Below are 18229 nucleotides of genomic sequence, written 5' to 3' on the forward strand. Positions count from 1 at the left end.
CATGGGGGCAAGACCTACAAGGGATGAGTGGTAGTGCTCATTGCGCCTGACACTCCTGTGCAGATCCTGATTTTGCTAATAAAGAGTTAACTCCAACTTGCTGGTGTGATTTAGTGCTGGCTAGCTCCTGTCAGCTGGTTTGCATAAGCCAGCTCAGGGATTCCTCGTGTGGCACAGCTTTGAAGCCTGTATTTTCCCTTCCTATCCCAAGTATCAGCTAGATTTTGACATTCAGGGCCTTCTTGGCAGTGGCGCCCTCCCTGTGGAACGCCCTCCCACCAGATGTCAAAGAGAACAACAACTACCAGACTTTTAGAAGACATCTGAAGGCAGCCCTGTTTAGGGAAGCTTTTAATGTTTGATGTATTACAGTATTTCAATATTTTTTTGGGAAGCCGCCCAGAGTGGCTGGGGAAGCCCAGCCAGATGGGCTGGGTATAAATAATAAATAATAAATTATTATTATTATTATTATTATTATTATTTATTGGGTTTAGGGTATGTCTTCCACCCCACCCCCCCAATTTATTACAATACCATCCTCTATTATAATTCCCTTGCTTTTGATATTTAAGTTGTAACTACATCCCTTAAATCTGCAATTAATGGGCTAACATTGCGGGTGATACCCAACAAAATAGTTATTTGGGCTTCTTGTTGTGCCATGGAATTACCTTCCCTCTCCTTTCCTGCTCCCTCACCCTATATCTGTTATTGATTCTTCCCACCCCCCAGCCTTCCAGAGCAGATTTTCTTTGTGGGGACACTATGGGAAGAGTAGAGGGAGGCGAAATTCTGATTCACGAATGGAACTAAGAGTACTTTGTTGGATACTGTCCTAGATCTGCATTCAGTTTAACCTGCAACACGGAAAATATGTTGCCTTGGCAACTGAAGGGAAACTGTTGGGTGCTTAAAATAAATTGTCCATGCATGCAGGGCTAACCCAAGGCATTTTGGTATCTGAGGAATAATAACCACAAGAAGTCCCTCCCCAGTTAAAATAGATGACCATTTGCCATTTTCTAATTAACCTGTTAGTTTGGGAACCTAATAGTAAGGCCAGCCCTTGTATACTCAAAGGTATACACCAAGAAGTGCTTCAGACATAATACAGTGGTACCTCGGGTTACATACGCTTCAGGTTACGTACGCTTCAGGTTACAGACTCTGCTAACCGAGAAATAGTGCTTCAGGTTAAGAACTTTGCTTCAGGATGAGAACAGAAATCGTGCTCCGGTGGCAGCAGGAGGCCCCATTAGCTAAAGTGGAGCTTCAGGTTAAGAACAGTTTCAGGTTAAGTACGGACCTCCGGAATGAATTACCGTATTTTTCGCTCCATAGGACGCACTTTTTCCCCTCCAAAAATGAAGGGGAAATGTGTGTGCGTCCTATGGAGCGAATGCAGGCTTTCGCTGAAGCCTGGAGAGCGAGAGGCATCGGTGCGCACCGACCCCTCTCGCTCTCCAGGCTTCAGGAAGCTATCCGCAAGCCTTGCAAGCCCGGCGGGAGGTCCCGCCGAGCGCGCGAGGCTTGGGGCAGCAGCCTGTCGCCCGAAGCACGGGGAGCCCTCCGGAGGGCTCCCCGTGCTTCGGGCGAGTGTCTGCAAGCCTTGCGCGCCCGGCAGGAGGTCCCGCCGAGCGCGCGAGGCTTGGGGCTGCAGCTTGTCGCCCGAAGCACTGGGAGCCCTCCGGAGGGCTCCCCGTGCTTCGGGCGAGTGCCTGCAAGCCTTGCGCGCCCGGCAGGAGGTCCCGCCGAGCGCGCGAGGCTTGGGGCTGCAGCTTGTCGCCCGAAGCACGGGGAGCCCTCCGGAGGGCTCCCCGTGCTTCGGGCGAGTGCCTGCAAGCCTTGCGCGCCCGGCAGGAGGTCCCGCCGAGCGCGCGAGGCTTGGGGCAGCAGCCTGTCGCCCGAAGCACGGGGAGCCCTCCGGAGGGCTCCCCGTGCTTCGGGCGAGTGTCTGCAAGCCTTGCGCGCCCGGCAGGAGGTCCTGCCGAGCGCGCGAGGCTTCGGGCGGCAGCTTGTCGCCCGAAGCACGGGGAGCCCTCCGGAGGGCTCCCCGTGCTTCGGGCGAGTGTCTGCAAGCCTTGCGCGCCCGGCAGGAGGTCCCGCCGAGCGCGCGAGGCTTGGGGCTGCAGCTTGTCGCCCGAAGCACGGGGAGCCCTCCGGAGGGCTCCCCGTGCTTCGGGCGAGTGCCTGCAAGCCTTGCGCGCCCGGCAGGAGGTCCCGCCGAGCGCGCGAGTCTTGGGGCTGCAGCTTGTCGCCCGAAGCACGGGGAGCCCTCCGGAGGGCTCCCCGTGCTTCGGGCGAGTGTCTGCAAGCCTTGCGCGCCCGGCAGGAGGTCCCGCCGAGCGCGCGAGGCTTCGGGCGGCAGCTTGTCGCCCGAAGCACGGGGAGCCCTCCGGAGGGCTCCCCGTGCTTCGGGCGAGTGCCTGCAAGCCTTGCGCGCCCGGCAGGAGGTCCCGCCGAGCGCGCGAGGCTTGGGGCTGCAGCTTGTCGCCCGAAGCACGGGGAGCCCTCCGGAGGGCTCCCCGTGCTTCGGGCGAGTGTCTGCAAGCCTTGCGCGCCCGGCAGGAGGTCCCGCCGAGCGCGCGAGGCTTCGGGCGGCAGCTTGTCGCCCGAAGCACGGGGAGCCCTCCGGAGGGCTCCCCGTGCTTCGGGCGAGTGTCTGCAAGCCTCGCGCGCCCGGTGGGAGGTCCCGCCGAGCGCGCGAGGCTTGGGGCGGTAGCCTGCAGCCCGAAGCACGCGAGGCTTGGGGCGGCAGCCGCGGCGGGGGGGGGAATAATTTTTTTTATTCATTTCCCCCCCCAAAAACGAGGTGCGTCCTATGGGCCGGTGCGTCCTATAGAACGAAAAATACGGTAAGTACTTAACCCGAGGTACCACTGCAGTTAGCATTATGTGAACAGATGTAGATGTACGCTCACAAACTCCTATTCCTTTCCATGGAACAATCCTTTCTTTCCATTTGAGGCAAATTATTCTTCAACATTCAGCTGAATTGGCGCTGTGGGTTAAACCCCAGAGCCTAGGGCTTGCCGATCAGAAGGTCGGCGGTTCGAATCCCCGCAACGGGGTGAGCTCCCGTTGTTCAGTCCCTGCTCCTGCCAACCTAGCAGTTCGAACGCACGTCAAAGTGCAAGTAGATAAAAAGGTACCACTCCGGCAGGAAGGTAAACGGCGTTTCTGTGTGCTGCTCTGGTTTGCCAGAAGCGGCTTAGTCATGCTGGCCACATGACCCGGAAGCTGTACGCCGGCTCTCTCGGCCAATAAAGCGAGATGAGCACCGCGACCCCAGAGTCGGCAACGACTGGACCTAATGGTCAGGGGTCCCTTTACCTTTAATAAAGTGGTACCTTGGGTTACATACACTTCAAGTTACAGACGCTTCAGGTTACAGACTCCGCTAACCCAGAAACAGTACCTCGGGTTAAGAACTTTGCTTCAGGATGAGAACAGAAATCGTGCTCCAGTGGCACGGCGGCGGCAGCAGGCCCCATTAGCTAAAGTGGTGCTTCAGGTTAAGAACACTTTCAGGTTAAGAACGGACCTCCAGAATGAATTAAGTTCTTAACCCGAAGTACCACTGTATTTGATCCAGAGAGAAGTTTGAAAAGTGCACTACAATTATAGGAAAAGCTAAACATCTTTTTCACCCATCTATTAGAAGCATAATGCCCTGGTAATACCTTTTCTACTAAATTCCAGTCTAATTAACAAATCTGTTCCCGTTATCCACAGTTGCTTACCTCATCCAAGAATGGAAGATTCTATAAAATACAATAGGCCGAGACATTTTTGGGTATAGAAAGACAGAATGCTTTACTTACCCTCCTGTCAAATATACACGTAAGTAATTATGGCAATATTCACATTATCTGCCCATTTCCATTTCTCATTATCAGGCCCAAACTTCAAATTCTGAAATATGACATATTTCTGTCAATTAAATCTGAATGGCTCCATAAACAAATGAGGAATCTGAGCCAATTACTTCCCTCGAAATCCATATAGGAGAGTGCATATTTAAAACTTGATTGATCATAATAGGCCTATTAATTTTGATAACGTTTTGGGGGGGAAAAAACCAAGGGGTCCTGAACAAGCTATAAAACTCTGACCTATTTTTAAAAAGCTTTTTATACATTTATTGTATATACAAAAAAGATGTTTTATTATATAGTACTACTACATGATGTTTTTAAATAGCACACAACTATACTTCACTATCATTGCCTGCTTACATTACAGAAACATATTGCATTTGCCATGGGAAAACCTAGTGCCCAAGTCTCTAGATTTCTTTAGGAGAGCTCTCTTTTGCGCTTCATCAAAGCGATGGACCTGGAGATCTTGGTCACGGTCAAATGGTCGCCTCTCCTGGGGCTTCTTCTCCTCGGCAGCTTTGCTCTTCAGTTTTTTCTGATGCAAATCCATAAGAGATTCAGATCTCTGGGAGTCCTTGATAAGAAGAAGAAAAAACAACTCAGCTGGAAACTATTACAATAATTATTCAGGCTGGAGAAAAGTAGAGATAAGAATGGAGACCTTTTAACAAAGGGCTGCAATCCTACACTCGCTCACCTAGGAGGATGTCCCTGTGAACTGAGGCTTACTTCTGAGTAGACATATATAGGACACCACTGCACTTATAAATTTTTAAAAGTAGAACCAAAGGAAATAAGTACCAAGAATCCAAATGAACGTCAGGTTAATCCTTCCTTTCCCATTTCTCCATTCCAATTTCATGATCGCCCTTTAAAGAAGTTGTATTTTTACAAGCTGTTTGATAAGGATTTCTAACAAACCTCTAAGGGCCACACAAGGATAAAAGATCATTGAGGGTCCTTCTCTACCTATTTATAAATGGCATTTCTATGCCACCTCATAATCAAAGTTGTATTAGATATATTCCCATTGAAAGAAACGTCCCTAAAGAAAAAAAGGAAGAGGGGAAACGTGAAATGATACATACATTGTATGAAGACAACTGCTCAACCAGTCTTTTGTCTTTCTCGGACAGGAGAACTTCTGCATCATCCTTACTGATGGACTTTTTCGCATCTGGCGCTTCCTGACAAATAAACAACGGGTTAGCAGGCACCAAAGGCTATCTATACTTAAATCGATCTGTCTGGAGCACAAATCTGCTTCTTAATGCAAGGAAATTACCAGCCGTGCTTTTCAGGCATGTTCACTGTATAAGTGCGGAGCACCCAATCTAGATTAACAGGTTGGGATACTTCTCCCATTTTAAACTCTCAGACTGCTGCAAGCCCCAGCTCTCTCGTTTCAGAATAAGGGGGTGCCAAGGTTCCATTTTCTATTCATACTTCAGGAGGCAAGAAGCCTTGCTCATCATACGGCCGCTGGCATTTTTCTTATCTCTGATGTTGCTTTTTCTGTTACGCTTGTTTACCCCACACCCTTTCACGTAATGCTATACTGGAGTGTCATCTAGAGTGCAAATGCTCACACTGCAATTCTCCCTAGTCCATCAATCCTCCTCGCTCCTTCTGCAATCCTGGAAAGGCTGCCGGGTTTCTGGCTCACCACTGGGCTTATTTAGCCCAGACAAATGACTCTTGTTCAGCCTCTGTCCCTCCTCCTTTCCTCCATTCCGCTCTCTCCAGCCTCTGTAGCTTAAAGAACACCTAGGAGTGTGGCAATGTCAAGACACCCGGCTGCTACTGTTCCGTGCCGCTTCCAGACCAACTTTGTTTACATCTGGTCAGGCTGGCAAAGAAGCAGAGTGGACACACCAACATTGGACTCCCCACACAGCACTGAGAACAAAGCACAGGACTCTTGGGGGCATGTTCTGTGAGAGCAGCCATGTTACAGTTGCATCTTGTGGCAAATGTGACCCAAGCCGAGGACTTATTTCACAACAGCTACCGTGGTACCGTGGGTAAGGCAAGCGGGGCAAAACTTGTTGTTGTTTAGTCGTTTAGTCGTGTCCGACTCTTCGTGACCCCCTGGACCAGAGCACGCCAGGCACTTCTGTCTTCCACTGCCTCCCGCAGTTTGGTCAAACTCATGCTGGTAGCTTCGAGAACACTGTCCAACCATCTTGTCCTCTGTCGTCCCCTTCTCCTTGTGCCCTCCCACCTTTCCCAACATCTCCATTTCTTCCCCTTCTATTTGCCAGGAGGTGATGGGACCAGTGGCCATGATCGTCGTTTTTTGATGTTGAGCTTCAGACCATATTTTGTGCTCTCCTCTTTCACCCTCAGTAAAAGGTTCCTTAATTCCTCCTCACTTTCTGCCATCAAGGTTGTATCATCTGCCTATTTGAGGTTGTTGATATTTCTTCCAGCAATCTTAATTCCGGCTAGGGATTCATCCAGCTCAGCCTTTCGCAGGGGCAAAACTGGATGTGTCTAAAAGCAAGACAAAATCCTTCTACTGCAACCTAGCCGCCTTCCCTGTCCCTCAAAAGCCCCTTGCTTGGCTTCCCCCTGTACTGAAACTGCACTGCTAATAGCAGCTGCTACCTCGGCAATGCTGGCAAGACCAGCATCCGAGGCCCTGAGCCTAATTAAATGTTCTGCTTTACGAAGCAGAATGGTTCCAAAGCAATATGCACATGCAGCTCCTCCAACTGCGCAGCTGTCTCTTTGTGACTAAAGATGCCCTCACACAAGCAAAGAGTCCCATGTGTACACCAGAGTGGTGTGTATATAGGAGGACATGTGGGCAAACAAAGGCTTACCTGGGCTTTCTTTTCTTTGTCGGCCGGGGTATCAGTCCAAATGGATCTATCTCCCGATTTCTCATCAGCTCTTCTTTTGAATGTCCGTGGACCGAGTCCAAAGCTTTTGAGTTCTGGTGGTAGATCCGTCATCCAAGATTCTCTTTTAGCTTGTTTGGGTCCATCCTTTAAACAGTAGACCAACAAAATTAGAAGCACGCCTAAAGCTGACAAGGCTTAAAAATAAAACAATCAGGAATTAAACTCACATCTTTACCGAGAAGTTTATCTTTCATTCTCTGAGCTCGACATTCAATCTCTCTAGTTGTGTTGGATTCTACTGGTCCTTTGGCAGGCATTGGGCCAATCATGTCTTCCTCCTCTTCGCTGCTATCCGTAGTCTTTATTACAACATGAAATACAAATAAATTCCATCAACCCTGTATTTCTCAAAATAAACATACTTATTTTGTATCTTGTTCGTCTACTTAATACATTCCTTACATCTCTCACTTACCATGTATTTCGCATAAGGCCAATGTAACTCTCTTTACCAGAAACCAAGATGTGGCAAAATGATGAATTACTCTAAGTAGCTCAATTTGCGTATTTGTTTAAAAACCAAATGTATGGGTTTTAGCCAAATCTTCTTCGTTATTATTATTTTAATGAAAAGTGTTGCACAAGTGAAAGGAATAAAGAACATACCAGCAGACAAACCTGTTTACAAGGTATGAGGGAATTTTAGGCAGCTGCTGTGGAAAACACAATATCTGCTTTGAATTGTGGAGAAGACATAGTTTCCTTTCTGCAATCGTAAGGAACAGAAATTTTATCTTTAAACATTTGAAGCCATGCTTCTCCTGACTCCCCAGTCATCCCTGGGCCTACAGCAGGGGTGCCCAAACTTTTTTCAAAGAGGGCGAGATTTGAAGAAGTGAACATGTGTGTGGGCCGACGGAGGTTGTTGAGCTTTTTTTACAATTTTACACCAAAGTTGTGGAGTTTTTTTTAGGGTTCAAGTTGCTGAGCTCTTTTACAGTGGTACCTCGGTTTAAGAACTTACTTTTTTCTGGAGGTCCATTCTTAACCTGAAACTGTTCTTAACCTGAGGTACCACTTTAGCTAATGGGGTCTCCCGCTGCTGCCGTGCCACTGCCGTGCGATTTCTGTTCTCATCCTGAAGCAAAGTTCTTAACCCGAGGTACTACTTCCGGGTTAGTGGAATCTGTAACATCACTAGAGCTTAGTGACCCACTGTGCAGGAGCAAAATCCTTGTCTCAAAGCATTGCAATGTTTTTTCCACAGGACAGGTTAAAGACACACTTCCTTGTTGCTACCCTCCAGGGTCACAGAGCACTACTCAGCAAAAACACCAATCCTTTCGGAACAGGGTGTTTGAATCTTGCTATTTATTTTCTTAAACAGTTTTATATTTCATTATTTCACTGTGTATTACTTTGAAGATGTTGTAGAGTGGTAAATTTAAGTATAGTTTTATACACTGAGGTCCAGCGCCGAGGGCCTTCTGGCGCTTCCCTCACTCCGAGAAGTGAGGTTACAGGGAACCAGGCAGAGGGCCTTCTTGGTGGTGGCGCCCGCCCTGTGGAATGCCCTCCCGTCAGATGTCAAGGAAATAAACAACTATCTGACTTTTAGGAGATATCTGAAGGCAGCCCTGTTTAGGGAAGTGTTTTATGTGTGATGTTTTATTGTGTTTTTAATATTCTGTTGGAAGCTGCCCAGAGTGGCAGGGGAGGCCCAGCCAGACGGGTGAGGTGTAATAAATAAATAAATAAATAAATAAATAGGTAAAGGTAAAGGGACCCCTGACCATTAGGTCCAGTCGTGACCGACTCTGGGGTTGCGGCGCTCATCTCGCTTTATTGGCCGAGGGAGCCGGCGTACAGCTTCCGGGTCATGTGGCCAGCATGACTAAGCCGCTTCTGGAGAACCAGAGCAGCACACGGAAACGCCGTTTACCTTCCCGCCGGAGTGGTACCTATTTATCTACTTGCACTTTGACGTGCTTTTGAACTGCTAGGTTGGCAGGAGCAGGGACCGAGCAACAGGAGCTCACCCTATTGTGGGGATTCGAACCGCCGACCTTCTGATTGGCAAGTCCTAGGCTCTGTGCAAATAAAACCTACCAAACAGAATTGCACACACACTCTTTAAAAGTTATCCAAGTTTACAAACTCCACAGATCTTTCTTGAAGTACAACTACCCATAGCAAAACCCCAAACAGACAAACACGGTTCTTCTCCAGGCTGATATTGCTCTGCCTGTATGTAGCGTTCTGACAACCAAGGTTGTGAGTGTGAAGCAAGAATCTCTTGCCCCCACCATTCCTCTAAGTCATGCTGTGACGTATCTTCCTCTAGGTTTCTTCAATGAAAGAAGGGTGCTTAAGATGTCTACCTATGCCACCACAGCTCCTCATCAGTCAGAAAGTGTGTGGGGTCGCTCCCTCAAAAGACAGGGGAGAAGCTTTAAATAGCTAAGTTGCTCTTGCATCAGAATCCACACTGGGTCTTGCATACCACTGGGAAACTGAACATTCTCACTGCCTACTCATAGACTAGAAGTATTACATTGCAGTGGAAAGGCGAAGATTAGCCAGTTTTAGAGCCACAGTCCTCTGGTTTATTTTGTATTTTGTTTTAACCTTTTGCCTGCTTTCCCCCTAACTTTTATTTCTAATATGGTTTCATAGTTTGACCAAGTGTGTGCACTTGCCAACCTCGGGGATTCCAGAATTTCCATGTGCCTAGACAGTTCTTGGAGTTCTTGCTACTGAAAGTTTAGGTTCTGAGTGGTAAGAGATTGACGTGTTCTTCTGAGATCTGGGAGGGATTTGGGGAGCGTAAGCTGCCTTTGCACTCTGGGTAACACAGGGTGTGTTGGTCTCAGAGTTCCTGATCTTCATCCTTTACTTGGGTGGGAAGGAAAAGCACACACCAGTCATGAGCTGTGCTCAGGGGGGAGCTGTGCTCAGGGGGGAGCAGTGCTCTATTGCTGCAAAGTAATAAGGGAAAGGAATAACATCCATTTTCTTCTTTATAAGGCCATGATATAATATGAATGGAACTAGAGACAACTATCTTTCTTACCATATTCCGTATTTTTTGCTCTATAAGACTCACTTTTTCCCTCCTAAAAAGTGAGGGGAAATGTGTGTGTGTCTTATGGAGCGAATGCAGGCTGCGCAGCTATCCCAGAAGCCAGAACAGCAAGAGGGATTGCTGCTTTCATTGCACAGCGATCCCGCTTGCTGTTTTGGCTTCTGAGATTCAGAATATTTTTTTTCTTGTTTTCCTCCTCCAAAAACTAGGTGCGTCTTGTGGTCTGGTGCGTCTTATAGAGCGAAAAATACGGTATTTTCATCTGCCAGATATTTTCGTTTCCAGGAAATTTTACATTTAAGAGAATGAAGAACCTGTGGCATCTTAAAGCTTGTGAAACTTCTATTTTACCTGCTCCTTTGTGTTTCAAATTTTGTGTATATAACTTTACTCAACAAGCAAGGCATTTGCAAATCAAAGTGTTACAGAGTTAACATATATGTAACCTTGTCAGATGAATAAATGGGGGTTAGGTTTTGAGTGTGTACGTATATGCATGTGTGTGTGTGTGTGTGTGTGTGTGTGTGCGCGCGCATTGTTCCAAACATGCTCCACAAATAAAAAGCAGGATCTGTTGTTTCAGGATTGTTTCTACACACCTGGGTTGCATAATATATGTTTTCTTCAGCAGCTTCTGATGGTTTCTTAAAGCCAGGTGGTAAGGCAGGACCTATAACAGGCCTCGTGAAGAGGAAAAAAATCATTTTACATTTTAATTTAAAGTCATATTCCAAAGCAGAGAAATAATGAAAGTTGCTACAATGTACAAAGTACACTTAATAATGGTCCTAAAAACATTTTCTCTTCTGATTTTGGCGTTATCAACAAGGAGCTTGTGGTGGCAAGTGCTACTCACTCAAGAGTCTTTACAATTCCAAATTCCTCCCATCCATTTGACACAACTATTCTCTGCAATTCTGATAGCAATCTATAAATATCTGAAAGGTTATAATGATGAGAGTAACTTGAGAGTAATTTGGACCCTGTTGTTCCAGAGAGCAGGACTCAAACCAATGGGTTCAAATTGTTAAAGAGGGGGGGATTTCAAGTAAACCATAGGAAAAACTTCCCGATAGAACAAGATATTCAACAATGAAACAAACTACTTTCAAAGGTGGTGGTCCCTTCTTTGCAGAAAGTTTGAAAGAGGACGCTGGACGGCCACCTGTCAGGGAGGGTGCAGCCATGAAATTTCTGCATCACCAAGTTGGATGAGATTATCTTTGAAGACCTTTCCAATGGCAAGTCTGTTTCCTGACAAGCCATTTCCTGGAGTAACCAATCTCAAGTCTGTTTTCAACACTTTAGTTGCTGATTGGGGTGTTGTTGTTGTTTTACATACAGAAATACAGAGGTCATAAAGCGTTCTGCTAACTCACTAAAGTCTGATTCTGAACAGGAAGAGCAAACAGTCTTTCAGGCACTGTGGATTCTTGGGGGGATATTTACCTTTCTGGGGATTCATCTGGTTTTTTAAAGCCAGGAGGAAGAGCGGGTCCAAAGAATCCATCATCGTCATCTTCCTGATAGCGTCTGTGTTTTCTGCAAATATAATGAAAGCACTTAATTTACTAAAATGTGAACAGTAATTACCTACACTTTGAAAAGAAAAGCCTGAAATTATTTCAAGAACTGCATCTCATATCCTGTATGTGTCCTCTGTGTCCATGGTAACAGCACTGGAAAGCTATTAGTTCAGAGCAACTTTGATAATATAAATGGCTCGCCTATATAGTAAGCCATACTCCCAAGTGAGCAGCAGAGTTACATCAGTGTAAAGGTATGTGGTCCAAACCACTGAGCCGCTTGGGCTTGCTGACTGGAAGGTCGGCGGTTTGAATCTGTGCAACAGGGTGAGCTCCTGTTGCTCTGTCACAGCTCCTGCCAACCTAGCAGTTCAAAAGCATGCCAGTGCAAGTAGATAAATAGGTACAGCTATGACGGGAAGGTAAACAGCGTTTCCATGCGCTCTGATTTGTCACAGTGTCCCATTGCGCCAGAAGCAGTTTAGTCATGCTGGCCACATGACCTGGAAGCTGTCTGTGGACAAACGCCGGCTCCCTCAGCTTTAAAGCGCGATGAGCGCCGTACCCCATAGTCACCTTTGACTGGACTTAATCGTCCAGGGGTCCTTTACCTTTTACATCAGTGTGCATGAATTCAACAAACTTTGGCAGTCCAGCATAAATGCAAAGGCAAATTGCCACCCACCACCCTAGCTGAGGGGAGTCTGGAAATGACTGGGAAAGCAACAAGATTTGACTGCTTTCAATGCCTCTCTGAGACTCTCTTTAACCTTCTCTAGAACGGTGGGGGTTCTTACCAGATTAAAAATTTCATTTGCCAATGGTGAGCATATCCATGATGTCCTGCATATCCATATTAATTTTAAAACTTATATGCTTCGATCGGTATATACATTTTTCTGTGCCTTAATAAAACAAAAGTTTTTTCAATTTTAATACTACTGTATTTTTTGCTCTATAGGACGCACTTTTCCCCCTCCAAAAATGAAGGGGAAATGTGTGTGCGTCCTATGGAGCGAATGCAGGCTCCTTGGCTTCAGCGATAGCAACATGAATGCCACAGCTGTGAGGCATTCTCAAGCTTTTTTGCGGAGAAAGTCCTGTTGCTCCACCGTGACCTCCCTGCCAATTTAGATACAGTGACTGAACTGGAGGCCCCTCGACTGACTTCAGGTCTAGTGTTGGACCATTTCGATCGGATACTCCCTACTGATGTGGATAGATTCCTCCAAGTTGGTAGGCCCACCACCTGCCTCCTTGATCCGTGCCCGTCTTGGCTGATTAGGGAGTGTCCAGATGTTGCGCGGACCCCCCCTGGTTGAAATTATCAATTTGTCCCTTGACACGGGGACATTCCCAGGGGAACTGAAGGAAGCAGTGGTGTGTCCACTCTTAAAGAAAACTTCATTAGATCCCTTAGACCTATCCAATTACCGCCCAGTTTCAAATCTTCCATACCTAGGTAAGGTAATTGAGAGAGCGGTTGCTGAACAGCTTGGTAGGTTTCTGGAGGAAACATCGGCATTAGATCCATTTCAGTCCGGTTTCCGTCCTGTTTTTGGGACGGAGACGGCTCTAGTTGCCCTAACAGATGATCTCTGTAGACAGCTGGATTGAGGCGGGTCAGGACTGCTGATCCTTTTAGATTTGTCAGCAGCCTTTGACATGGTCGATCATGATCTTCTGGACCACCGCCTCGCAGACGTGGGGATACAGGGCATAGCCCGTAACTGGTTGTGCTCTTTTATCTCTGGTCGGGGACAGAGGGTGGCACTAGGGAGGGAAATGTCATCGCGCCACTCCTTCGTGTGTGGAGTGCCGCAGGGCGCAATTCTCTCCCCGATGCTTTTTAACATCTTTATGCGCCCCCTTGCCTAGATTATCCGGAGCTTTGGGCTGGGCTGTCACCAATATGCTGATGAAACTCAGCTCTATCTGCTGATGGATGGCCACACCGACTCGGCCCCGAACACACTGACCAGATGCTTGGAAACTGTGGCTGGATGGTTTCGTGGGAGCCGATTGAAACTAAATCCTTTGAAGACAGAGGTCCTATGGCTAGGTCGGGATGGCATGGGGATGAGGGACCAACTCCCTTCTCTTGCGGGGGCCCAATTAGTGCCATTGCCTTCTGTTAAGAGTTTGGGTGTAATCCATGACGCCTCCCTTTCCATGGAGGCGCAAGTTACAGCAACAGCCAAGGCGACATTTTTCCACCTTCGCCACATCAAGCAGTTGGTCCCTTACCTTTCCCGCCCCGACCTAGCCACAGTGATCCATGCGACGGTCATCTCCAGGCTTGACTACTGTAATTCGCTCTACGCAGGGCTGCTCCAGAAACTGTCCCAGAAACTCCAGCGGGTACAGAATGCTGCAGCGAGGCTCCTCACGGGGTCTCTGCCATGGGAGCATATTCACCCAGTGCTTTTCAAGCTGCACTGGCTCCCGGTGGAGTACAGGGTCAGATTTAAGGTGCTGCTTTTGACCTTTAAAGCCCTTCACAGCCTAGGACCCTCGTACCTACAGGACCGCCTCTCCTGGTATGCCCCATGGAGAGCCTCAAGGTCCCTAAATAACAACACCCTAGTGGTCCCAGGCCCTAAGGAAGTTAGATTGGCTTCAACCAGAGCCAGGGCCTTTTCAACTCTGGCTCCGGCCTGGTGGAACGCTCTGCCTCATGAGACCAGCGTCCTGCAGGATCTGATTTCTTTCCGCAGGGCCTGTAAGACAGAGTTGTTCCGCCTGGCCTTTGGCATGGAGCCAATTTGATTCCCTCCCTCCCTCTCTTTTTTCTTTTCCTTCTCCTCCTGCGATGAGGCTACATTTTAATATTTTAATGTTCCATTATTTTAATGTTGTATTTTATTTTTGTTTTTAAGTTGTAATCATTCATCTTGTTTTTATTATTGCTTGTAAGCCGCTCTGAGCCCGGCCTTGGCTTGGGAGGGTGGGGTATAAATAAAAAATTATTATTATTATTATGAAGCCTCTGAAGTGCAGAGGGAGCGCTCCCTCCGCCTCCGCACTCCAGAGGCTTCGCGTTGCTTTCGCTGAAGCCTGGAGAGCGAGAGGGGTTGGTGCGCCTGAAGCCTTTGGAGTGCAGCGCGAGTTCCCGCTGCACTTCGAAGGCTATCCCTGAAGCCTGTGGAGCGCAGTGGGAACTTGTGCTGCGCTTCAAAGGCTTCAGGTTCCTTTTGCTAAAGCCGGGAGAGCTTCAGGTTCCTTTTGCTAAAGCCGGGAGAGCTGCGCAGCGCCCCTTCAGCGAAGCGGGAGGAGAAATGGAAGGGGCTCCGTTTCTCCTGCCGCTTCGCTGAAGGGGCGCTGAGCAGAGGGGGTTATATTTTTTTTATTGTTCCCCCTCTAAAACAAGGGGCGTCCTATGGTCGGGTGCGTCCTATACAGCGAAAAATATGGTAAATAAAATCATTTATGTAACAGACCATCATGGCTGCGAGACCTGCTCTATGCCTTGCAAACCTTTTTCCACCTGGCCTGGGAGGACAGGGCAGGGCCCTGACTGACTCCAGCTACAAAAGCTGAGGCTGCTGAAAAGACCAGACCACCTTGGCTGTCAGTGCAGACCCTGGTCATCAAGCCTGAGCTCCTACAGCCGCTGATCACCATGAACCACCATTGGCAGGATTGGTCCTCAACAGTATCAGATATGTTTATGATTTTTTATTAATAATATTATTATTATATTGATAATTTTAAATAGTTTTAAATTTGCATTTCATACTTGTCTTCCTTTAGTAAATTTTTTTGAAATGTTTAAGATAACTTTTTTCTGTTACTTTGCTGTGTTAAATGTGCATTCTGCAGTTGACCTCCTTTGTAATGTTTTATTTTGAAACCTTTAAGGTGATATTTTAGTTTCCTGTTAATTATGTTGCTTTGAATATATACTTTTGACTTTCTTCAGTAATGTTTTATTCTGAATTGTTTTACTTTTATGATTTATTATAGCCTTAATGCCTTAGATTGTGACCAGCCCCCAAAGATTCTCTTATTTAACTATCATACAATGAAGAAGCTGTAGGAAATCTGTAACTTTTTTTGAGAAGCACAGTTTTAAACAAAACAAGTAAATCCTCCATAGCATTTGCCTGCCAAAGGTTCAGAAGTTGAAAAAAGAAGTCGCAACACACCGTTACCACCTAATACAGAGCTTTCCAAACTGTGTGTTATGACACGTTTGTGTGTCAGCTGCAATGTGTAGGTGTGTTACACAAACGCTCCCCGCGCTCCTCCTGGGACTGGAAAGGGACTGGTTTAATTGCCGGTTTGCTAGTAAAACTGAATTACTATGTTGTGAAATGATGCATGTTTGAAAAGCGTGTCACTAACATGAAAAAGTTTGGAAAGCTCTGATCTAATGCCGTGATTGCATGATGGTTGTACGTCTGTCCAATGATTGCGATATGTTAAATGATTGTGTTAATGTTCACTCGAGCCCCAAAAAGCTGGGAAATTACAGCTCTTTATGGCCATGGTTCAATACAAGGCAATTTCCTATATTCACACTAATGCACTAACCTGGGCGTTGGACTTGAATCTTTGTCATCTTCAGAATCCCATAGTGCATGAGGAGAAGTGCATTTTTTGTCACAACCATGTATTTCGGAACTACTATAGTAGTCTGGTGGCAACGCTGGCCCTACAACTAAACAGTTAACAGTTTTTCATTTACATTTAGACTAAACTATCCAAATTATATATTTTATAGCTAACAATTGTTTTGAAATACATCACTGATACAAAACTGAATGTCTAGACGGAATATAGATAACCACCTCAAATATTGTGGCGATTAAATTTCTTAACACAGTTGAACAGGATAAGCATTTTCAATTAAATAATGGCTCAACAGCAGATCAGGTTGTGCTGCTCATGAGGCAACAGTTAGCTGGAAGTACCGTATTTTTCGTCCCATAGGACGCTCGGTCCCATAGGACGCACCTAGTTTTTTGGGGGGGAAATAAAGGAAAAAATTTCCCCCTTTATTTCCCCCCAAAAACCAGGTCGGGGAACAGCAGGATGGCGGCGCCGCGCCTCCCCGCTGTTCCCCGAGCTTGTGGAGCTGGCCGATGTCTGACCGAAGCGTGGGGCACTCTGCTTCAGCACGCCCCGCGCTCCGTGCAGCAGGCTGCTATCCGCAGCACGGGGAGCCCTGTGGGAACTCCCGCGGGCTCCCCAGGCATGCTGATAGCTTCCTGAAGCCTGGAGAGTGAGAGGGGTCGGTGCGCACCGACCCCTCTCGCTCTCCAAGCTTCAGCGAAAGCCTGTATTCGCCCCACAGGACGCACACAGATTTCCCCTTCATTTTTGGAGGGGGAAAAGTGCGTCTTATAGGGTGAAAAATACGGTATATTTATTCAAAAGTCCTCATTTATTTTTTATTTTTTTAAAAAAAGAGAACTATAGTGCTTATAAGTCAAAATTAAAAATTGGGAGCAACTGCATAAAGCAACCTGTTCACAAAAGACTTGAGGCAACCAGGAAACGACTGAAAATACTTAATTGCTCTGCAGTTGTGAAAGGAAACATACCTGATAAATTATTAGTCCTACAATTAAGAAAAACATAAATAGCATAGCTACACAGTTAAAGGTGTAACTGAAAATAGTAACAGTTGCCAATATCTTTTGTGATTCCTACAACTTTTACACTTCTGACAGTTCAGCAAAAAATAAGATCAAAGGAAATCTGCAGAAAATTAAATTTCCTCATTTAACTATGGAGAAGATGGAAAACCTTCAAAACCCAACAGCATTATTTCACATAGTGAAAAAGTATAAGACTCCTGGTATTAATGGTTTACTTCAGAGTATTATAATAAACAATTAAGCATCAAGTAATAATCTGCTAAGCAATGCAAAAATGCATCTTCCTCAAAACCTGGGCTTACAGATTGAAAATAAGAACAGCTAAAAAAAAAAAAAAACTGGGGGTGGGGCGGAGGGCAACAACCTTTAACAAATCATTAAACATTGATAGAATTATTATAGTAGTATTGCACTTAGTAGTATTGCATTCGTGATTCTTGGTTTTTTTTAACCTGTAAACTGCCTTGAACCCTGTCAGGAAAAAAGGCGGAGTGTTTATATATATTTATATACACACACACACACACACACACACAGACATATACAGTGGTACTTCGGGTTACATACGCTTCAGGTTACAGACTCCGCTAACCCAGAAATAGTGCTTCGGGTTAAGAACTTTGCTTCAGGCTGAGAACAGAAATCGTGCTCTGGCGGTGCAGCAGCAGCAGGAGGCTCCATTAGCTAAAGTGGTGCTTCAGGTTAAGGACAGTTTCAGGTTAAGAATGGACCTCCGGAACGAATTAAGTACGTAACCAGAGGTACCACTCTCTCTCTCTATATATATATATACACACACACACATACGATAATATATATATTCTATATATTTATACGTACATCACACACACACACGCATATATAATATTTAAATATATACTAGAATATATATATTCTTATATATACAAGATACAATAATATACAGTATTCTTATCCAGCTGTTTTGAGACGCCTCGTCCAAGCCAGCCTTCCCCGCTCACTGCGTCTAAAACCTCACAGGAGCCGAAATTCCCTCCTGCCCCGGACCCCTTCCTCACCCGGCCCCAAGTCCCCGCAGGGCTCCGCTCGGTCGGGTTGCGCCGGCAGCGAGGGCCCCGCGGCTCCTCGCGACGCCATGGCAGCACCCGGAAGTGCCTCTTGTTTAGCCGGGCCTCCCTCTCTTGCTCCCTTCCGCCCGGGCTTCTCCGCCCCTCAGGGCCTTCCGCCGACCACTTCCGGCGCTCGCGGACAGAGTGGGCGGGTCTTCCTCCCTCCTCCTCCTCCCGCCGGCTATTGGCCG

The 18229-nt window shown here is 46.7% G+C and overlaps 1 protein-coding gene and 1 long non-coding RNA gene across 2 annotated transcripts; one reads left to right on the top strand and one right to left on the bottom strand.

The window, feature by feature from the left end:
- Window positions 1-1071: 1071 nt before the first annotated feature.
- LOC308477322 lies at window positions 1072-4072 on the top strand. Its single transcript, XR_013986486.1, has 2 exons — window positions 1072-1119; window positions 2893-4072. It is a non-coding gene; the product is annotated as an uncharacterized lncRNA (long non-coding RNA).
- GPALPP1 (GPALPP motifs containing 1) lies at window positions 3793-18141 on the bottom strand. The gene is made up of 8 exons (XM_081005714.1): window positions 17988-18141; window positions 15881-16007; window positions 11268-11360; window positions 10418-10499; window positions 6961-7092; window positions 6713-6877; window positions 4973-5071; window positions 3793-4458 (listed from the first exon to the last, which is right to left on the bottom strand). Exons 1-8 carry the CDS (start codon window positions 18064-18066, stop codon window positions 4243-4245), a joined length of 993 nt encoding a protein of 330 aa, XP_080861840.1. The 5' UTR covers window positions 18067-18141; the 3' UTR covers window positions 3793-4242.
- Between the last annotated feature and the right edge of the window lie 88 nt (window positions 18142-18229).

The sequence above is a fragment of the Podarcis pityusensis genome (genome assembly GCF_964106645.2).
Source record: "Podarcis pityusensis genome assembly, chromosome: 5".
In the NCBI taxonomy this organism is placed as follows: Eukaryota; Metazoa; Chordata; class Lepidosauria; order Squamata; family Lacertidae; genus Podarcis; species Podarcis pityusensis.

What these genes read in the sequence shown, in the direction of transcription:
- GPALPP1 (XM_081005714.1), bottom strand. Translation starts at nt 18,066, where the DNA reads ATGGCGTCGCGAGGAGCCGCGGGGCCCTCGCTGCCGGCGCAACCCGAC. An exon ending in GATTCAAGTCCAACGCCCAG is followed by an intron (nt 11,361 to 15,880) that starts GTTAGTGCATTA and finishes TTATATTTGCAG; the next exon opens with AAAACACAGACGCTATCAGG. An exon ending in ATAAACTTCTCGGTAAAGAT is followed by an intron (nt 6,878 to 6,960) that starts GTGAGTTTAATT and finishes TACTGTTTAAAG; the next exon opens with GATGGACCCAAACAAGCTAA.